This window comes from Xenopus laevis, chromosome 6L (genome assembly GCF_017654675.1).
Source record: "Xenopus laevis strain J_2021 chromosome 6L, Xenopus_laevis_v10.1, whole genome shotgun sequence".
Taxonomy (NCBI): Eukaryota; Metazoa; Chordata; class Amphibia; order Anura; family Pipidae; genus Xenopus; species Xenopus laevis.
In genome coordinates this window covers 102,984,228-103,004,070 of record NC_054381.1, presented here as the reverse complement: position 1 = coordinate 103,004,070, position 19,843 = coordinate 102,984,228, and the positions used below count along the sequence as shown (strand labels likewise).

The 19,843-nt window shown below is 37.5% G+C and overlaps 1 protein-coding gene across 1 annotated transcript in view; it reads left to right on the top strand.

The window, feature by feature from the left end:
• The first annotated feature begins 1,365 nt into the window (after positions 1-1,365).
• The window catches only part of ctdp1.L (CTD phosphatase subunit 1 L homeolog), a 51,037-nt gene continuing 32,559 nt past the window's right edge, over positions 1,366-19,843 (top strand). Inside the window, exons 1-7 of the mRNA XM_041566344.1 lie at positions 1,366-2,051; positions 12,403-12,486; positions 13,562-13,655; positions 14,626-14,754; positions 15,863-16,013; positions 17,045-17,135; positions 18,226-18,392. Coding sequence (XP_041422278.1) covers positions 1,759-2,051; positions 12,403-12,486; positions 13,562-13,655; positions 14,626-14,754; positions 15,863-16,013; positions 17,045-17,135; positions 18,226-18,392 — 1,009 coding nt within the window. The 5' untranslated portion in view covers positions 1,366-1,758. The remainder of the gene's footprint in view (positions 2,052-12,402; positions 12,487-13,561; positions 13,656-14,625; positions 14,755-15,862; positions 16,014-17,044; positions 17,136-18,225; positions 18,393-19,843) is intronic.

The window sequence follows — 19,843 nt, the reverse complement described above, 5'->3', positions numbered from 1 at the left end:
TCCTGATAAGATATAGATAAGAAGAGTTCTCAGAGGGGAAGGGTTAGGGGCTTCACGCTGGAACAGAAAGGTGAAATTAGCTGGAGATTGCAACTGATTATTCAGAAACCATATCAGACTTAATATTGGGACTAAAGCTGGCCATAGACGCAAAGATCCAATCGTACAAATTGAGGATTCGTACGATTTTCGGACCGTGTGTGGAGAGTCACAACATTTTTCGTCCGGCGGAGATCGTTAGTTTGGTCGATCGGACAGGTTTGATTTTGTCCTGACAGTCCCGCCGGAGCCCATTGCGCTCTCATCGTAATCCGATCGTTCGGCCATAGGTTCACATTCAGTTCAGATTACCCCCGACATAGTCATGCCTGTTAGTGGCATATTGGGGAAAGATCGGCTCGTTTGGAAATGTCGCCAAATGAGCGGATCTTTGCGTCTATGGCCAGCTTAAGGTAGGTTATTCTAGGGGACTATTTAGGGTAATATGAGAGATGCGAAAAAAAGGTTTACTCATTCTTTAAAGGGCAATTCACCTTCATTAGTAAAACTGTAATAAAAGAAAAACTACAGAAATGTGTTCAAACTTACATAACCTGGCAAATTTAGTAAAATGGGCATGGTAATTAGGGAGTGTGGCCACAAAAAAGGGGCGTGGCAAATATTTTCGTCCCTCTTTTCCAAGTAGGGTTGCCACCTTTTCTGGAAAAAAATACCGCCTTAGTATATTTTTATGGTTGTCCCCTATAAATAACATTGGCACCAAGCAACATTTTTACCAGCCAGATGGCAACCCTATTTCCAAGGTATGTGAACAGGCCTTACAAAAACTGAACTGTTTGGGTCAAAACCGAACAGGTGGCAACCCTACCACACAGTCTCAAATAATAGATATTCAACTGCTTGTATTGTAAAGAAATAAAGAGGCGTGTAATAACTAAACCAGATGCTTAAGGGAACTGTTCGGACTATAATGCAGCATCTGGAGCAGGTACCATTGATTGGCATGGAATGAGGTTTTAAGTAGTACAGTGAAGATGTTACATTCTGTAATGAAAACGACCCGTTTATTATGACGTGAATAATACAAAGTTCCTCGATAAATTGAAAAAAATAAATAAAGTAGCATAAAACATCAGTAAAATATGTTGATTGAGCTGTTAAATTGAGCCATTCAAGTGACTTCATTCAATTATACAGAACATATCTTAAAAAGTCCTTTTACAACATGCGTTCTAACCACCCACTCTAAGAAAAGCGAAGTTTGCCGTTGTAAGCCAGAAAACCAACATAAAATATCATTTAAAACGTGTTCCGCCTCTACTAACATGGCGGCCGATAAACCCCTCCCGTTCGTACTCTACGTTCTACGTAATCCCTTGCGTCCATGCGCCGCCTTCCACCCCAAAGCGAGGCAATTTACTAAAGCGGGAAGACGGTGAAGTCTGTTCTCCTCCTCCTTCAGTCATCACCGATGGAAAAGTGAAGGCGGGACTCACAAGTGTGCTACGGCTCCTCCCACCGTAGCGGGGACGATACTGTTTACATGGAGTGTGCTCCGCCTCCCGCGGATTTCTAATCCCCTTAAACGTTTAGCTGTCACATTCTACGCTTCACTAGGCGTGGTTGCGCGGAGTGAATTAGAACAGCTCCTCCTCCGCGTAGCGTCATCGTCGCTCCGCGCTGGGCCAGCCTGGTTACTATAGAGACCGCGGTGGGCCGTGATTCGGCGGCCCTGTTGGGCTGTGCATTGGCTCAGGCATGCAAAATCGAGCTCGAGAAGAGGGAGAGCTTTCCCAGTCCGGCCAGTACTGTGACGTGCGCTTCTCGGGCCCCCGACCCTTGCGTCTGGTAGAATGGAAAGTGTGCCCTGGAGCCTCGGTACAGATTGGCTCCGTATTGGCCCTCGCGGTGCCCGTTCTGGGGGCTGAAGTCGTTCGCAGCAATGAGGAGACGGGGAGGCCACACAGAGCTCCTGAGAGGAAAATCAAGTCGGACCGTGCAGGGGTGGTGCAGGAGTTATGCCTAAAGCCTGGAGAAGTCGTCCCTGCCGGGTAAGTGGCAAAGTGAGAGACACGGGGAGGGGTGTGACTGCCATGTGGGAGCAATAACATGAAGCAGCTCCGCTTGCCCTCACTGCACATATACATACTAGGCCTGTCACCCGCCTGGGACTCCACAGCACAACTTTTAGCCTCGGACTGGCGAGCACTTTATTAGTTCAGGGGCCCATATAGATCCGAGCTTGTAATACATTGTTAGGGCTGTCCGGAATGCTACTATTGTGCCCAATGGTTGTTATGGCGAGTGATTTCCCTCCAAATGCCGTGGCTAGTGAGAGAAAAGAGCGATTTCCCAGCAGTGCACTTGTTTACTGATCTGGCGCCTCCATCCTTCCCTATTGCGCATCAGAATAACCACGTGCCTCAGCAGAACTTTAATGCTACAGTGTTTGTGTTTGTCAGGGCTCAAATGCAGTTGTTTTCATTATCCATTGCCTCGTTAGACCTTTGTGTTAATGACATTGCTCTTCATATTTAACTCTTTCCGTTTTTGCATTGTATGTATTTCTATTGTCCCTCTTTCCATCCTGAGATGCTTTCTTGTTGCTCCAGTCACATTCCCCCACCAACTGCAGATCATATTAAAGGAATTGTTCAGTGTAAAAATAAAAACTGGGTAAATAGGCTGTGCAAAATAATTTTTTTTTTTTAATATAGCTAGTTAGCCAAAAATGTAATGTATAAAGGCTGGAGTGACTGAATGTCCAGAACACTACTTCCTGCTTTGCTACTCTCTTCGTTTCCACTGATTGGTTACCAGGCAGTAACCAGTGACTTGAGGGGCCACATAGACCATAACTGATGCTTTTGAATCTGAGCTGAATACTGAGGATCAATTACAAACTCACTGAACAGATATGTACCATGTGGCCCCCCTTCAAGTTGCTGACTAAAGGTGGCCATACACGGATAGATCCGCTCGTTTGGCGATGTCGCCAAACGAGCGGATCTCCCTCCGATATGCCCACCTTGAGGTGGGCAATATCGGGCTGATCCGATCGTGGGCCCTAGGGCCCAACGATCGGATCCTAGCGTTCGCCAAACGGGCAGTCGGATCGCGGGACCGCATCAACGAACAGATGCGGCCGCGATCCGACGGGATTTTTAATCCCATCCGATCGAGATCTGGCCGACTTTCGGCCAGATCTCGAACGGGGAAGCCCGTCGGGGGCCCCCATACACGGGCCAATAAGCTGCCGACACGGTCTGTCGGCAGCTTTTATCGGCCCGTGTATGGCCACCTTAACTCAGAGTTATAGAGCTGAAAAGTAGGAAGTAGTGTTCTGGCTATTATGTTAGACATTCAGTCACTCCAGCCTTTATACATTACATTTTTGGCTAACTATATTTACACAGTTTTTATTTTCACACAGAACTGTTCCTTTAACCCCAAGTCTTCAGCTGAATCCTAACTGGTTTTGCAGGACTTGTCTAAACATGAGATGACTTTAAAGGCAAACTAAACCCAACACAGGGCATCTGCAAAGACCCCTCCTGCTAAGGCAGAGTTTCTCAGTGGTGTCTCCGTTTTGACTACTTTATTTCCACTCCCTGGCACAAATTGCAAACCAGGAGTATGTACACTCAAAACCAGGACCGAACCTGCTACTAGCACATATGTTCCTTTAAATCAGTGATCCCCAACCACACAGCTGCAATGCAAGTCTTATCTGATAGTCAGATGATGTGTTTTGTTCATGCATCTAACCTTGATTTACTAAACCTTGATTTTTTTTTTTTCCGGTCAAGTTTTGTTTTTGGGCAAAAAAGCATAAAAACCTATTTTTTTTTTTTTTTTTAATTTTTTTAAATTTATTATACCCTGAAGCTGTGAAAAGTCAATCTGAAAATCTGCCATCTCAAACCTGCCAAGGTCATGTAGAAGTCGACGGCAGATGTCCCTTTTATAATATGAAGATATCGTGATCTGCGCTGGGATCCATCCAATAATCGGAAAAATTCTAAGTTTTCGGCCGGTAACCCGAACAAATCAAGCAATTCTGTTGTCAAATTGTGGATTGGTTTAATAAAAATATGTGATAAATTCTAGTTTTTGTAAATAACCAACCCCCTATATGTATTTCAGTGAGAAGAAAAAATGTTCATGACGGATAGCAAATCCATGGAGTTTAAACTCTAGATTTTTCTGTAATTTCCATTATATTTTGACCCATGCAGTGACATCCAACTTGTTTTATGCCTTCTGCTGGTCCGACAACATCCTACAAAATTTCCAGTGTAGTTTGTGTGTAATATATAATCTTAATATATAATGTGTGTAATACATAATCTTAATATATAATGTGTGTAATATATAATCTTAATTTACACATTGGAGAGTTGTAAAACAATAGTTAAAGAGACAGCATACACCTATATACATTTGATACATGTGATAGAAAAGCAGACAGTAGGACTTGTGTTGAAAATGTATTGTTTCTGCTCTTTACTCTTCGATACTGACACGTTCCTATAAAAATCATAGGAATGTGTCCGTATACAGTAAATTCCTGTTTCTTAGTCAGCACCTGTAGCCTCCAAATTCTTATAGCCTGGTGCACGTACAACGGTTTCCACCGTGTATCCTTCACTCACAATTTTCAAATATTGACAGCACCAGTCATGGATTTCTTTGCTTAAAATGGCTTTATTGAGACATGGGCTCAGACCCCGATACACTTGGCAACGTTTCAGCCCGCCATCGGTCTTTTATCAAGCCACCAAGGAATCGTTTCCCTCAAAGCAAAGGCGGAGCGATCCTTCCATAGGCTGAAGTCCTGTTTTCATTCGTAATCAATAAAGGTAAAAAGGATATCAAGGGTTCTGGTTGTCCACTTCCTCTGCCGTTATATCGTCTGTCTGTTCTCCCTCAGACTTAAAGCAAGGATCCAAAGTTACAAAGGAAAACCAGCGCTCACAGCACGAGGTCAGATCCACGAATAAAAGAGAAGAGAGAGATTTCCGCCAATATGGTGTAGTATTTTCCAAATGTGTACACACACCTTTATGTGATTAGCATATACAATAAATAAATAAATAAGTAAAAGTGGGCACAAGGGACACTTTTACGTATTTATTTATTGTATATGATAATCACATAAAGGTGTGTGTACACATTTGAAAAATACTACACCATATTGACGGAAATACCTCTCTGCTCGTTCATGCGTAATCAGCCTATGAAAGGATCGCTCTGGGGCTGGGGGCGGCTTTGCAGGGGGCTTTTAGGGAAATGATTCCTTGTGCAACATTTACTTTATACTGACACGTTCCTATGATTTTTTTAGGTGTCAGTATCGATTTAGTTTTATAAAATTGCCATTTTCTTTATTTTGGCATTATAAAGTACTAATGAAGTGACTCCAAATACCAGTCCATGGAGAAGCCCTCTATACAAGCAGTGGAGGGTTTTTTTGCAAACCCAGAAAATGCTAAAGTAAAATGGTCTAATTTTTTTTGTTTAGTGCAAGAAGTAACACAATATTTCTTGATTAAAACAATAGGCAAAAGGTATGTTGAGTACAATCTCTGTCTATTGTACTCATGTTCTGGATAATGGATATTTCTTTAGTTTGGATCTTTATACCTTAATTCTACAAGAAAATAAAGAGTAATTCTATTTTAGTTTGGATCAAGTACAAGGTACTGTTTATTATAAAAGATAAAAAAAAAAAAGGAAATCATTTTAAAAAATCTGGATTTGGATAAAATGGAGTCTATGGGGCACAACCTTCCCTTAATGCAGAGCTTTCTGGAAAATGGGTTTCCATATTTGCTGATCGCCATGTCATTCACTTCAATGTCCAGTATGGACAGTCAAAATATTGCTCCTTCTTATATCCGCAATTGTAACTACAGCAAATTTACATACTTTGTACAGTAATTTTACATACTCTGATTTAATTTGTAATGCCTAGTGCATTTACCTGATTTTACTCAATTTTTTGCCTGGCCCCCTGAAAAACATACTGTATGTACAGTAAGGTCCATAAATATTTGGACAGAGACAACTTTTTTTCTAATTTTGGTTCTGTACATTACCACAATGAATTTTAAATGAAACAACTCAGATGCAGTTGACGTGCAGACTTTCAGCTTTAATTCAGTGGGTTGAACAAAAAGATTGCATAAAAATGTGAGGAACTAAAGCCTTTTTTTTAAAAATTCACTTCATTTCAGGGGTTTAAAAGTAATTGGACAAATTAAATGTTCATTTCTAATGAAAAACCTTTGCTGGCAATGACAGCCTGAAGTCTTGAACTCATGGACATCACCAGATTCTGGGTTTCCTCCTTTTTAATGCTTTGCCAGGCCTTCAGTTGCTGCTTGTTTGTGGCCTTTCTGTCCCAAGTTTAGTCTTCAACAAGTGAAATGCAGCTCAATTGGGTTCAGATCAGGTGACTGACTTGGCCATTCAAGAATATTCTACTTCTTTGCTTTAATAAACTCCTGGGTTGCTTTGGCTGTATGTTTTGGGTCATTGTCCATCTGTATTATGAAATGCCTCCCAATCAATTTAACTGGATTTGAGCAGACAGTATGTCTCTGAACACCTCAGAATTCATGACTGCTTCTGTCCTGTGTCACATCATGGATAAACACTAGTGTCCCAGTGCCACTGGCAGCCATGCACGCCCAAGCCATCACACTGTCTCTGTCATGTTCCACACCATCTCCATACTTTTTTCTTGCCATCATTCTCGTAGAGGTTGATCTTGGTTTCATCTGTCCAAAGAATGTTTTTCCAGAACTGTGCTGGCTTTTTTAGATGTGTTTTTTATTTTAATTTTTTTTTAAGCAAAATCCAATCTAGACTTTCTATTATTGATGCTTATGAGTGGCTTGCACCTTGCAGTGCACCCTCTGTATTTACTTTCATGCAGTCTTCTCTTTATGGTAGACTTGGATATTGATATGCCTACCTCCTGGAGAGTGTTGTTCACTTGTTTGGCTGTTGTGAATGGGTTTCTCTTCACCATGGAAATTATTCTGCAATCATCCACCACTGTTGTCTTCCGTGGACGTCCAAGTCTTTTTGCATTGCTGAGTTCACCAGTGCTAATTAGGAGTTCGCCACTCCTAATATTGTAGCAATTTCTCGGATAGGTTTTTTCTGTTTTTGCAGCTTAAAGATGGCTTGTTTCACCTGCATGGAGATCTCCTTTGACCGCATGTTGTCTGTTCACAGCAAAATATTCCACATACAAGCACCCCCCCTTAAGTCAACTCCAGGGCTTTTATCTGCTTCATTGATAATGACATAAAGGAATTGCCCACACCTGCCCATGAAATAGCCTTTGAGTCAATTGTCCAATTGCTTTTGAGCCCCTGAAATGAAGTGATTGTGTTAATCACTTTATGCAAAGTCTGCAGTTCAACTGCATCTGAGTTGTTTCATTTAAAGGGGACCTGTCACCCTAAGAAATAATTTCAAATTCTTTTCTATCATGTTAGTTGAGCAAAATAAACTTTACTTACACTGTATTTATTTAAATTTTGTTTCCTTCTGTTTTGGAATTATACAATCATAGCAAGCAGGCAGCTGCCATTTTGTGGACACGGTTATTTAGGGAAATTGTGTATCACCCCAAAATCTTGTGTATGAACCAGAATGAGGGTCCTAATGTCCATGTGCAGTGCCCTACACAAATATAGAGCCTGAGGAGGGAAGGGGGAATGTGAGGAGAGCAGTGACATGTAGGAAGTGCTGAATGGAAAGTGAAAGTAATTGACTGCCCCTCCTCTATGCCACGGGCATAGAGGCGGGGCAGGTAATATTTGATTGACAGTTTAGATATTTAAACACCTTTATAACAGGTATGGATGTTTTAATGAAAACATTTTTTGGGGTTCCATATTTAATTTGGAAAGGACTTTCATTATGCAGTTTTTTATGTGTAGGTGACAGGTCCACTTTAAAATTCATTGTGGTAATGTACAGAACCAAAATTAGAAAAAATCTGTTTCTGTCCAAATATATATGGATCTAACTGTATATTATCGATATTGCTGTATATGTGTAACTGTTTATCACATTTTTATGAACAATTATCTCTTGGCAACTTTAAGTGGTTTTTCATACTCTCTTACCTCTGATAACCTCAAATCCATCATTATGATCAGTGAATCTTTTCAAACGAGTATAGCATATTCCCTTGAGCAGCTCCAGAATCCTCTATGACATCTCATATTGAATTGCTTTACTTTTTTTGTTATGATAATTTACAAATGCTTTGTTTTAAGTAATTTTTCTGACCAGATTGTACCTTAAAAGAAGACTCAATACAGGTAGCCATTTCTTATGGCACCCAGCAGAAAGATTTTTTTTTTTTCTTTTTAAAATCCCTACAATTAGCAGTTTCCCACTTTTGTGCTGCCATTCAAGATTCTATAGGGCTCATAACAGAGTTCAGTTGTCATTCATGGCTCTTTCTAAATATATAGGACGCAATCATTCTCATGCCAAATAGGAGATTATTGCCAAGACTCATAATTTGCTCATTATGCATATGCGGGTGACCTAGAATTGCCGTCCTAATTGAAAGTAGGCTTTCAATGTGGACTGCCACAGTTCTTGATGTGGGGGAGCATGTTTATGATACAGGTATGGGATCCTTTATCCGTTATCCAGATACAGAATGGCTGTATCCCTTAGGTTCCATTTTATCCAAATTAGGGATGCACCGAATACAGGATTAGGTTCAGGATTAGACCGAATCATTCTGCCAGGCTGAACCAAATCCGAATCCTAATTTGCGTACGGAAATTAGGGGTGGTGAAGGAAATAGCATGAGTTTTTGTAACAAAACAAGGAAGTAAAAAATGTTTTCCCCTTCCCACCCCTAATTTGCATATGCAAATTAGGATTCAGTTCGGAATCTTTCGCGAAGGTTTCAGGGGTATGGCCGAATCCAAAAAAAAGGATACGGTGCATCCATAAACCAAATAATCTAAATTTTTAACAAATATATATATTTTTTTGTAGTTATAAATTAATTCCTTGTACATGTTCTAAACTAAGATCTCATTAATCCCTATTGAAGGCAAAACCAGCCTGTTGGGTTTATTTAATGTTTAAAAGATTTTCTACTAGACTTAAGGTATGAAGACCCAAATTACAGAAATATCTATTATGCTTCAGGCCCCGAGCATTCTGGATAACAGATCCCATACCTATACTACTATTGTTTTTCCCCATCTAGAGTGTGGGCTTTTTCAGCCTGTACATTCATTTCTGAGATATACAAAAAGGCTTTGCTTTTTAAACTTGGTGATTTTTATTTTTTCAACACTATGATTTCATATTCCCTTATCTCTTAATTTCAGAGATTTGTCACTTTATAGGATGGTTCACTTTATTTTGAAGGAAATTAGCATGGGTTTAGCTGTTTTAAAGTATCAGACAAATGAGAGAAGCCGCTGAGAAACTAAATTTATAATGCCCGTGCTCTCATCTGCAATATTGGTTTCTCTCCAGAGAGGAGCATTGTTGTTTTCTATTGGTCCCTTGAGTTAACAGGTATAACACTTACTATTTGCTTCTTTTTTCTAAAGCATGTGTAGTATACTTTATGAACCTTGCTCACACATTGCTACTGCCTTCTGGCATAATGGGGGAGGGGGTAACTCCTCTCAAGAAATGGATAAAACACTTTGTGCTCCTTTCATAAAATCCAGTCTGTTTAACTGAAAAACATATAGATCTATATAAACACAATAAAACAACTTTTTTTTCATGGGTGTTCTCTGTCCCACTCTTGGTTTACTTGTATTGTAATAAACCTTATCTAGTTCATCAAAATGAATGCAGAACAAGAAAAAGTGCTTTTTACATTTTACAAATGGATTTTGTTTTCTTGAAGATCATACAGATATATTATATCTGTCGATCACCATCCTCAATAACGTATGCATAATTAAAATGAATCTGTAATCATCTCTTTGCAGTGTGGTATTCAATTTTATGTTCAACTGCTTATTTACTGCCTTAGGTTGACTTATATGTTGAAATATTTTAATAGGCAGGGGGCAAATGTACTGCAGAGAGTATGGGAGTACTCGGCAGTAATTGCTGCTTGGAAAAAGTCACGATTGAGTTGCTTAGCAACAGTACCAAGCATATTTTTGTCTCGCATAATGCCTGTGTAACGTGACCGTATTGTTATTAAGTAGCCTTAGTTCGGGGGCCTCTGTACCTGTAGCCATAGAGTAACATGCACATATCACATAAATACCTGCCCTTTGAAACAAACAGATAATCGCCTTCAATTGAACAGCTTGAACACCCTAAAGGAGTAGTCCACTGTGGCACTAACTTTTAGTATGATGTAGATATTGGTATATTACTGACACATTTGTATAAAAATCCTAAAAAGTGTCTATTTGGGAGGTTCGGCATCTACATTTTTCTAGTTATAGCTCCATGCCATTCCCAGACCAGTGGTACTTACAGTTCAGCAATGGAAAAGAGAGGTGCAGACATTGTGCTGTTTCTTTAGTAACACTGGGCTGAACGTGGCGCAAACCTTCTATAGACCGATTACAAATAAAAACATTGCTGGATCGTATGGAAGGATTGCACTGCCTCCAGCCCAGCATGACTGACATAACCGAACACAACCCTAAACTATGTTGGTGTGTTGTCTGAAGTAAGTGATACTGGGCCAGGGATGTTGGGGCTCGGGTACATTTTAATCAGAAAAAGTTCATGCCTAACCTTACTTTGTAATACAGACCTGTTCCTAAGGCTTTTTAGGAATCTGTTAGTATCTTTTTAAGATGATTTGGCTTTGTTTTAACTTTAAAAATGCTTACAATTAAAAACCATTTTAACTGCAGTTGTCAGGCCTGAAATTTTACCATATCGAGATAGAGATATGCTATTGCAACTTTACAGGACCAGAAACCAGATGGAAAATATTTTCTGTATTTTCCTGATAACACCATGGTAGTTTATTAGCAACAGCCACATTTGCAGAGGTAAATAGACTTTTCGGGGGGAAAAAAAAAAACACAATATAAATTAAAAAGACTGATCTCTGATCACTTTGGCTAGTGACTGTTATCGCACTTTAAAGGGATTCTATCATGGTTTTTATGGTGCAGTTTGTATTTTTAAATTACACTGTTTACACTGCAAAAAATTCACTCTACCATATAAAATTAAATTCCTGAACCAATAAGTGTATTTTTTTTATATTTGTAATATTGGTGTGTAGGCTGCCATCTCGGGTCATTTTGCCTGGGCATGTGCTTTCAGAAAGAGCCAGTGCTGCACTATGGAACTGCTTTCTGACAGGCTATTGTTTCTCCTACTCAATGTAACTGAAGGAGTCACAGTGGGACCTGGATCTTTGCTATTGAGTGCTGTTCTTCAATTTACCAGGGAGCTGTTATCTGGTTTCCTTACCGTTTTTCTGCTGATGGGCTGCCAGGGGGAGGGGCGATATTACTCAAATTTGCTGTACAGCAGTAAAGCGTGACTGAGACCACAAGTCACATGACTGGGGGCATCTGGGAAACTGACTTTGTCAGATTTCAAAATTAAATATTAAAAAATCTCTTTGCTCTTTTGAAAAATGAATTTCAATGCAGAAGTAAGCTGGAGCAGCACTATTAACTGATATGTTTAGAAAAAAAACTTGTTTTTCCATGATAGTATCCCTTCAATATACATTATACAATTTTAACCATAATAAATTATTTTTTTTTACCTCCATTAGTTTCACAATGCTGAAAGAGATGTCAGAGGTTGTTATACAGACGGTATTTTAGGGACCTTGGTGGTCTACAACTAGACACATTCCCACTAGTTACTGCCTCTGATCATTCTGATGTTCATCTGTAAATTAACTTTGTGTGATGTAGAGATCAATATTCTGAGACAAATGGTATTTGTTTTTGTATCATTTGTGGGTTTCATGTTGTTAAGATTTTGATTCACAGCTTTCCAGATTTAAATCTGGTTGCTAGGGTCCAAATTACCCCAGCAACCATGCATTCATTTGAATAATAGATGGAATATAATAGGACAGGGGTCTGAATAGGAAGGTGAGTAATAAAAAGTAGCAATAACTATACATTATACTTACAGAGCATTTGTGGGGTCAGTGACCCTCATTTGAAAGTTGGAAAGAGTCAGAAGAAGGCAAATAATTCAAAACGAAAACCAGGAAAAAAGTTGCTTTAAAATGAGCCATTCTATAATACACTCAAAGTTAACACAAAGGTCAACCACCCCTTGCTATTATGACTTATGACTCACTGTATTAAGTGCATTACACAACTGGCACAATACAATCTGTCTGAAATAACAATTATTCCCTATGGTTTGATATTCCAGGGGTGTTCTGGTGAGGTTATCCAGCTGTAACCATCCTGTTGTAATGAAGGGCCTTTGTGCAGAATGTGGCCAAGACTTAACACAGTAAGTTGTTTTTTGGGGTTTTTTTTTTGTTTTTGTTTTTTTTTTCTGCTTTTTAAATTATTTTCAAAAAAATCAAATCAATAATGCTATACATACATTTTATTTAATAAGCTTATTGTAATAGAAATGATAGATACAGGATACATAACTTAATCCCATCCAACCCTGGGAAGGTTTTCCATAGAAATACACTGTTATATCCTGTCACCCCACTTTTTAATAAATAATATCTCCTTTGACTTTTGGAAGCTCGTGTTCTCATGCAATTAGAAACACTTTTTTTTGTAGATAAAATGCAAAGTCTTGGAAATACAACATGACCAAACCTTTAGGAGCAGATTTATCAAGGGTAGAATTTAAAATTCGAATTTGAAATTCTAATTTTCGAGTTTTTTTTATGGTCAAAACGGTCAAATTTGACTAGGGAATTATTCAAATTTGATTAGAGTTTTTCAGAAAATTTTAATTTGATTTTCGAGATTTATCATATTCTGGTCAAATTTCGAGTTCATGTCTTTTAAAAAGACTTAAATAAATTCAAATTTGACCCTTGATAAATGTGCCTCTTTAAGTTGTTTTTAGAATTATGTACATTTGAAAAGTTTGTGATCCCTTTGGTATTGGCTGGATTTCCTCAAAAATTGCTCATAAAAAATATGGTATGATCTTCAACTGTCACAGATACAAATTGCTTAAACTAATAACAACCACAAGCAATTGTACATCTCTTTATCAAATCATTCACCGTCCAGTAACTAGGACCAACTGCAAAGTGACTCATGTCAATCTTTTCTCAGAGACCATTATACCCATGTCCTATCCTTTATATTGGCATACTTATTATTGATGGGTCCACTGCAATAAAGAGAGATCAATCTTATCTGTTTATGTTTTGTAACACAGACTGTATATTTACAAGCAGTCCTGGCAAGCATCCAGGTGCTTCCGTTTAGTGGCAATTCTGAGTTTATTCTTACTGGTCTTCTTTGTTTTTAAATGTAAAATTTTTCAGAATTTGTTTACTTAAAAAATATGTTTTTGATTTGTCCCTTACTATAACTTTTCATTTATTTAGGTTACAAAGTAAGAATGGAAAGCAGCAGGTGCCTTATTCAACAGCCACAGTTTCTATGGTTCATAGTGTCCCAGAACTCATGGTTAGCTCAGAGGTATGTATATGCTATTATGCATTTTGTCTAGAATTTTCGTGGAAAATGGTTGTTTTTTATGTGCGTTTTTTTTTTATCACCAGAAAATATTTGGGGGAATTCTAGTTTGCCATTCTTAATACTTTTTGAACACTGTTTAACCTCCCCCCCCCTTAAAGGATATATTTTATGATCTATGCTATCCTATACCTGAAAACTTTTAATGAATGGTAAAATGGATATTCAAAGAAAAAAGCTGAATTATAATTCTAAAATATGTGTCTAAACGCCTTTATCTCTTGTCTTTTTCTTAAATGCTTTCACAGCATGAATGCTATCTTGGGTATGCCTTGGGTTATGACACAAGGGTTATTTTAATTGGTGTAAACCAAAAGTGAAAATGGTAAAACCATGATTTGGAAATGCAAGCAGCTTTGGCTAATGTCATGCACAATATCCACCCCATATGTGCAGTTACCGGTGAATTACATTCCTATGAGTGACTGTCAGGGTTAGGGGGGCTGAATCTGCATTCTCACCTCTGGAATAGAAATTGAATGTGATCTTTTCTTGTTTTGTTATTGTAAAAAATATTGTTGCAATTTAAATTGTCTATGGTTATTTTAATTAATTTGTAGCCTTTCTTTTCCGTTATGATTAGTCACTTTCTGGAACAAAATATGATTCCTACAATTGTCTAATCTTCAGTAAAACCCTGTATGTAAAAAAAAACACCATTAGTCAGTAACATGCACTGAATTTTTCAACCTTAATTCTTGATAACCTAATTATACTGTGTTGAACCATACATATAAGTGGTCAGAAAATGGCAAGAGTCTTTTGAAAACGTTATCTAACCCTATGCTTCAATGCTATGATACTGTAGACATAATTTCTGTATTTGTATAAAACCCCTATGTACATGTATAAGCAAAGGTGAAAGAAGAAAATGTGTAAGCTTTTTATCTTTATTTTTTTTGTTTTTTTTCAGAAAGCAGAACAACTAGGACGTGAAGACCAGTTTAGATTACATCGAAATCAGAAACTTGTCCTTATGGTTGATTTAGATCAGACTTTAATCCATACCACAGAGCAACATTGCCAACATATGTCTAGGAAGGTATTCTTGTCTGTACTTATTTGGATTTCAACGATTAAGCATTATTTTGGGTGGGAGACTAAACTTTATGGAATAAATATTCTGTGATAAATACAATACTTTTTTGCAATGTAAGTAGAGTAGAGCAGTTGAATTCAATTTTGTATTCCTTGTCATTTTAGATACAGAGCAGATTTGGACCAGATCCTATTTTCATCACTTCTTCATTTTACTTTTCTTCCGTTTTCATTTTCTTCTGTTTTTTTCTCTCTACCGTTCTTCTCCTTCTCTATGCTTTTGTTCTTTCTTCCACCCTTCTTTCACTTACTGGTTTTTTTTCCTCTCTTTTTTTGTGTTTTTATTCTCCCCATGTCCTCTTAAAATTTGGGTTGTTCACCTTCCAAACACTTTTTTTCAGTTGAGTTGTTTTCAGATTGTTTTCCAGAAATAAAGACTTCTTTCAATTGTTTTCCATTTTTTAAAGATTAAGGTTCCTGTCTCTGGTGTTTCAGTCTGTCAGCTCCGTAATTCAAGTGCAGATTCTGAACTGTTACAATTTTGCAACATTTAGTTGATACATTTCTCAGCAGCATCTCTGGAGTATTAGCAACTCTTGTATCAATTCTAACAGCTGCCTGTAATGAAACTCATGGATTCTGCTCAGCAGGGACAAAGATAAATATCAACTAAATGTTTAAATTTAGAACAGTTTAAAGAGTCTGCGAAACCCCCCCCCCTTCCAGAGCTGCCTTAGAGAGGTGAAAAATTAGACTACTGGCTTGCAGCAATATAACAGTGGGAAAACCAAATAAAGAATATATTGTGTGTATGTATGTGTGTGTGTGTGTGTATATATATATATATATATATATATATATATATATATATATATATATATATATATCTCTATATATCTCTATCTATCTATCTATCTAGATGATGTATGTTATGTGCGACTTCTCTTATTTTATAAATGCCTACCTGCTTTTTGAGGGGTCTATAAATCAAAACGCATGTCCAGTTTCTGTGTTTCAGTAAAGCAAATACAAATAAAATATGGGTACATTAAAGTAAAGCAAATAATATGAACATGGATTGATGTATTTTTTTTCTCATTTCTCCTTTACAGGGCATATTTCACTTTCAGCTAGGAAGGGGAGAGCCAATGCTCCACACTCGGCTACGTCCTCACTGCAAAGAATTCTTAGAGAAGATTGCAAAGTTGTATGAACTGCACGTCTTCACTTTTGGTAGCAGGCTGTATGCCCATACTATAGCAGGTGTGCACTTGTCCTGTATCTTTCTTAAGACCGTTTATTGTCAAGAGCAGTACTGGAACTCATTTATTTGGGTCAGCTACTATCATGAACATTAATAAGACATAAACATTAATTTTGATGTGTATCTAGATGACCACTACAGTCTTGGCATGCAGGGGACATTGCTGGAAATGTTTTGTTTTTTGCTTTTTAAAAATATATATTACTTTGGTTTTAAACTTTACAGTGAAGTGGGATGGGGGAGGAAGGATTGAGGCAGCACCATTTCATCTTTATACACTTTTGAATGATATATAATATTTGTGAGTTGTTTTTCAGAATTTAATGACATCCTCTGTTAACTTTATAATATCTGAATGATATTTAATTATCAATGTTAATGTATGGAAAATGCAGTGTGATTACATGGCACATTAGTTTATATCTATGCTAATGTTAGATCACTTCACTTTGTTAAACCAATCAAATCCTATGAACTTAGTATTTATTTTACATTTCTTACTTTATGTAAGTACATTTTACTCCCATAATTTGAAAATATGCGGTTGTTTATTTTTCTCTTCCTGTGTCACAAGTCCATGGAATTATTTAGGTGCATTATAAACTAAAAAAAAAAGTACAAAATTGTTTTTCGATTTTATACCCTTGAGACAATAAAAGGCGAGTAATGATAGCCATCGTTAAAGATTCCCCATCAGCGTTGCAGGGTAAAGGAAACTATAGTATTTTGTGAAGACCACCTCGTTGTCACATAAACAGCTATCTGGGGCCCTTTTCATTATGCATGTGCCCCAACATGGCTCCCTGCACCAAAACCTCCTCCAATGCAGACAGTGTATCGCTCACAAGGAGGCATTTTAATTACGAAATTGTATTTCTTTCCCTAATTGTTGTGTGGGCTCTATTAGTCTGCACCTGTGGTAAGGGTTTTGTATGACACGGTGTCCCTTAGCAGTGTTTAGTGTTAATAACTGGTGTCAATCCATATTGTACCAAACCCTTGTTTTACCTTCCCACCGTTTTTTAATTAGGTTTTTTAGATCCTGAAAAGAAGCTTTTCTCTCACCGAATATTGTCCCGAGATGAATGTATTGATCCCTATTCCAAAACCGGAAATCTTAGGTACGCATGATTTCACTGCTTGTTTAAATATTACCTTTAATATTAATTACAGGTACGGGACCTGTTATCCAGAATACTCTGGACCTGGGTTTTTCCAGATAATGGATCTTTCCGTAATTTGGATCTTCATACCTCAAGTTTACTAGAAAACGTATAACATTAAATTAATCTAATAGGCTGGTTTTGCTTCCAATAAGAATGTATTATAGCTTAGTTTGGATCAAGTACAAGGTACTGTTGTTGTTGTTGTTATTATTATTAAGAAAAAGGAAATCATTTTTAAACATTTGGATTTTGTGGATAAAATGGAGTTTATGGGAGATGGTCATTCCCTTATTTGGAGCTTTCTGGATAACAGTTTCCGGATCCCATACCTGTATTACTTTGTGTCTGCAACGGTGTTCTTTGTGCTTTTTGCCACAGTACCTATAACTCCTGAGCAGTTTAGCTCAGTATATTGCAATATACTAGGCTCACTTAGGTTTGACAAGAAACCATAATTATGAAATCACCATATAGCTACATGGCTTAGGTTGATAAAAAAAAATCTCACTTTAGTATTACTGCAGACTTGACTTGCACATTTCATGTAAATTAAATATGAGAGTGGTAGAAAAAAGACCAGGTAATATTGCCTACTCTACTGTTACACATTACATGACATACCTCTAAAATCTGACATCAGCTGAGGCTCACCGGCATTCGATGTAAACACATAATGATGCAGGGTACAGATACAGTGGGCACGAACTATGTATGTGATGATCTGTATTCATCACTTACCTGTCCTTCGATGTTTTTTTTGCCGATAACTCGATCGATTAGAGTACTTGAGTCCCCCCCCAATTGCACTGATTCGAGTTTTGTACATTCAAGTTTTTTTAAATACATAAGCAAACAATCGAGTTGTGATTTTATTTGAGGTATAAAAAAACCTCACAAACTTTACCTTTGATAAATAACATCGTAAGTCTCACTACAGGTTGCTAATGAACATTTTAACTTCACAGCAGCAATAAATTCCTTCATGTGCTTTTTAACTAAAATCGTGGGCCTCTTTTTCTGTTTTCTTTTCTGTCATTGTTTCTAGGAACCTTTTCCCTTGTGGGGACTCCATGGTATGCATTATTGACGACCGGGAAGATGTTTGGAAGTTTGCACCTAATTTGATCACAGTTAAAAAGTATGTGTACTTTCAAGGCACTGGTGATATTAATGCACCTCCTGGTTCAAGGGAAGCACAGATGAAGAGCAAAGGTTATTGATCCCATGATTATCAATAATAAGGTTACATTTTAAATGTGCACATTTTTGTACTGAAAGAATATACACGTTCGTATTGCATGGATGTTATGCAGATTTTTTTTTATATTAAAGGGGATGTTCACCTTCCAACACTTTTTTTCAGCTCAGTTGGTTTCAGATAGTTTACCAGATATATAAAGACTTTTTCCAATTACTTTGTATTTTCTATGTGTGACTGTTTTTCTAATATTTGTAAGTGTAAATTGGAATTTTTCACCATCTAAAGCAGCTCTGGGAGGTGAGGTGGGGGTCGCTGACCATGTAAACTAGTTCTAAATTGATACATTTAGTTGTTACATTTCTTACATTTCTTATCTATGTCTCTGCTTAGCAGAATCCCTGAGTTCCATTAAAGGCAGCTGTTAGAATTTATGCAATAGTTGTTAATACCACAGAGATGCTGCTGAGAAATGTATCAACCAAATGTTTCAAAATTGTAACAGTTCAGAATCTGCACCTGAATTACTGAACTGCCAAACAAACACCAGAGACAGGGACATTAAAATTTAAACTTTTGGAAAAACTAAAAAATGTAAAGCAATTGGAAAAAAACTTATTTCTGGTGAACTATCTGAAACCAAGTGAACTGAAAAAAGGTTGGAAGGTCAACAACCCCTTTAACAACCTGTTTTCATTTAAATAATACCTTTTTGCAAATGAGATTGTTCCTTATCAGTATGATCCTCACTATTTTGATGAGTCTAGCGGTATTACACTGATGCTGAAACCTCTGAAAGTTGCACAGGCATCCTTTGAACATTTCCTTTTGAAATGTTATGTTTAAATGCTTTTATCTAGTATAAAGCTGGCCATACCCCCACAGATAAAATTACATGAAACAAAGATCCATATGATTATCTGTGTGTATATGCTGGCTCGCCAATGCCAACAGATATCGATAAACAATGAATATCTATAGTAAGAAGTCAAATCAACTGGACTTGCTGTATTTTCTTTATACTTGAAGATGTTACACTAGTCATCCGACGGGCTTTCTCAATTCAGAATTGAATGAGAACCTTCACAGACATACAATTGTTCGGGGGATCAGGCAGGTTTGAAAATTTTGTCTGCTCGTTCTCTGTTAGCCAGTGCTTAGTGCGTCTGCAAATGAGGAGATGTAGAGCAGCGCAACATATTATTCATATATTTGTGATCATCTATGCGCTCTGCAATCAGAGTAATAGAAAAACAGCTATAACGGTTGCAGCCCCTGGTACACTCAATCCATTAGGCATATGGACCAATTGGGTGGAGAGCTTTAAGAGAACAGTTAGGGGGTTATTTATTAAAAGTCGAGTTGTATTTGTAGTTTCACTAAATGTTTTGCGATAAGGGGAAAAAAACTCACGTTTTAAGATTTATTATGTCCCACTGCTAAAAGCCAGAATCTGAAAATGCTC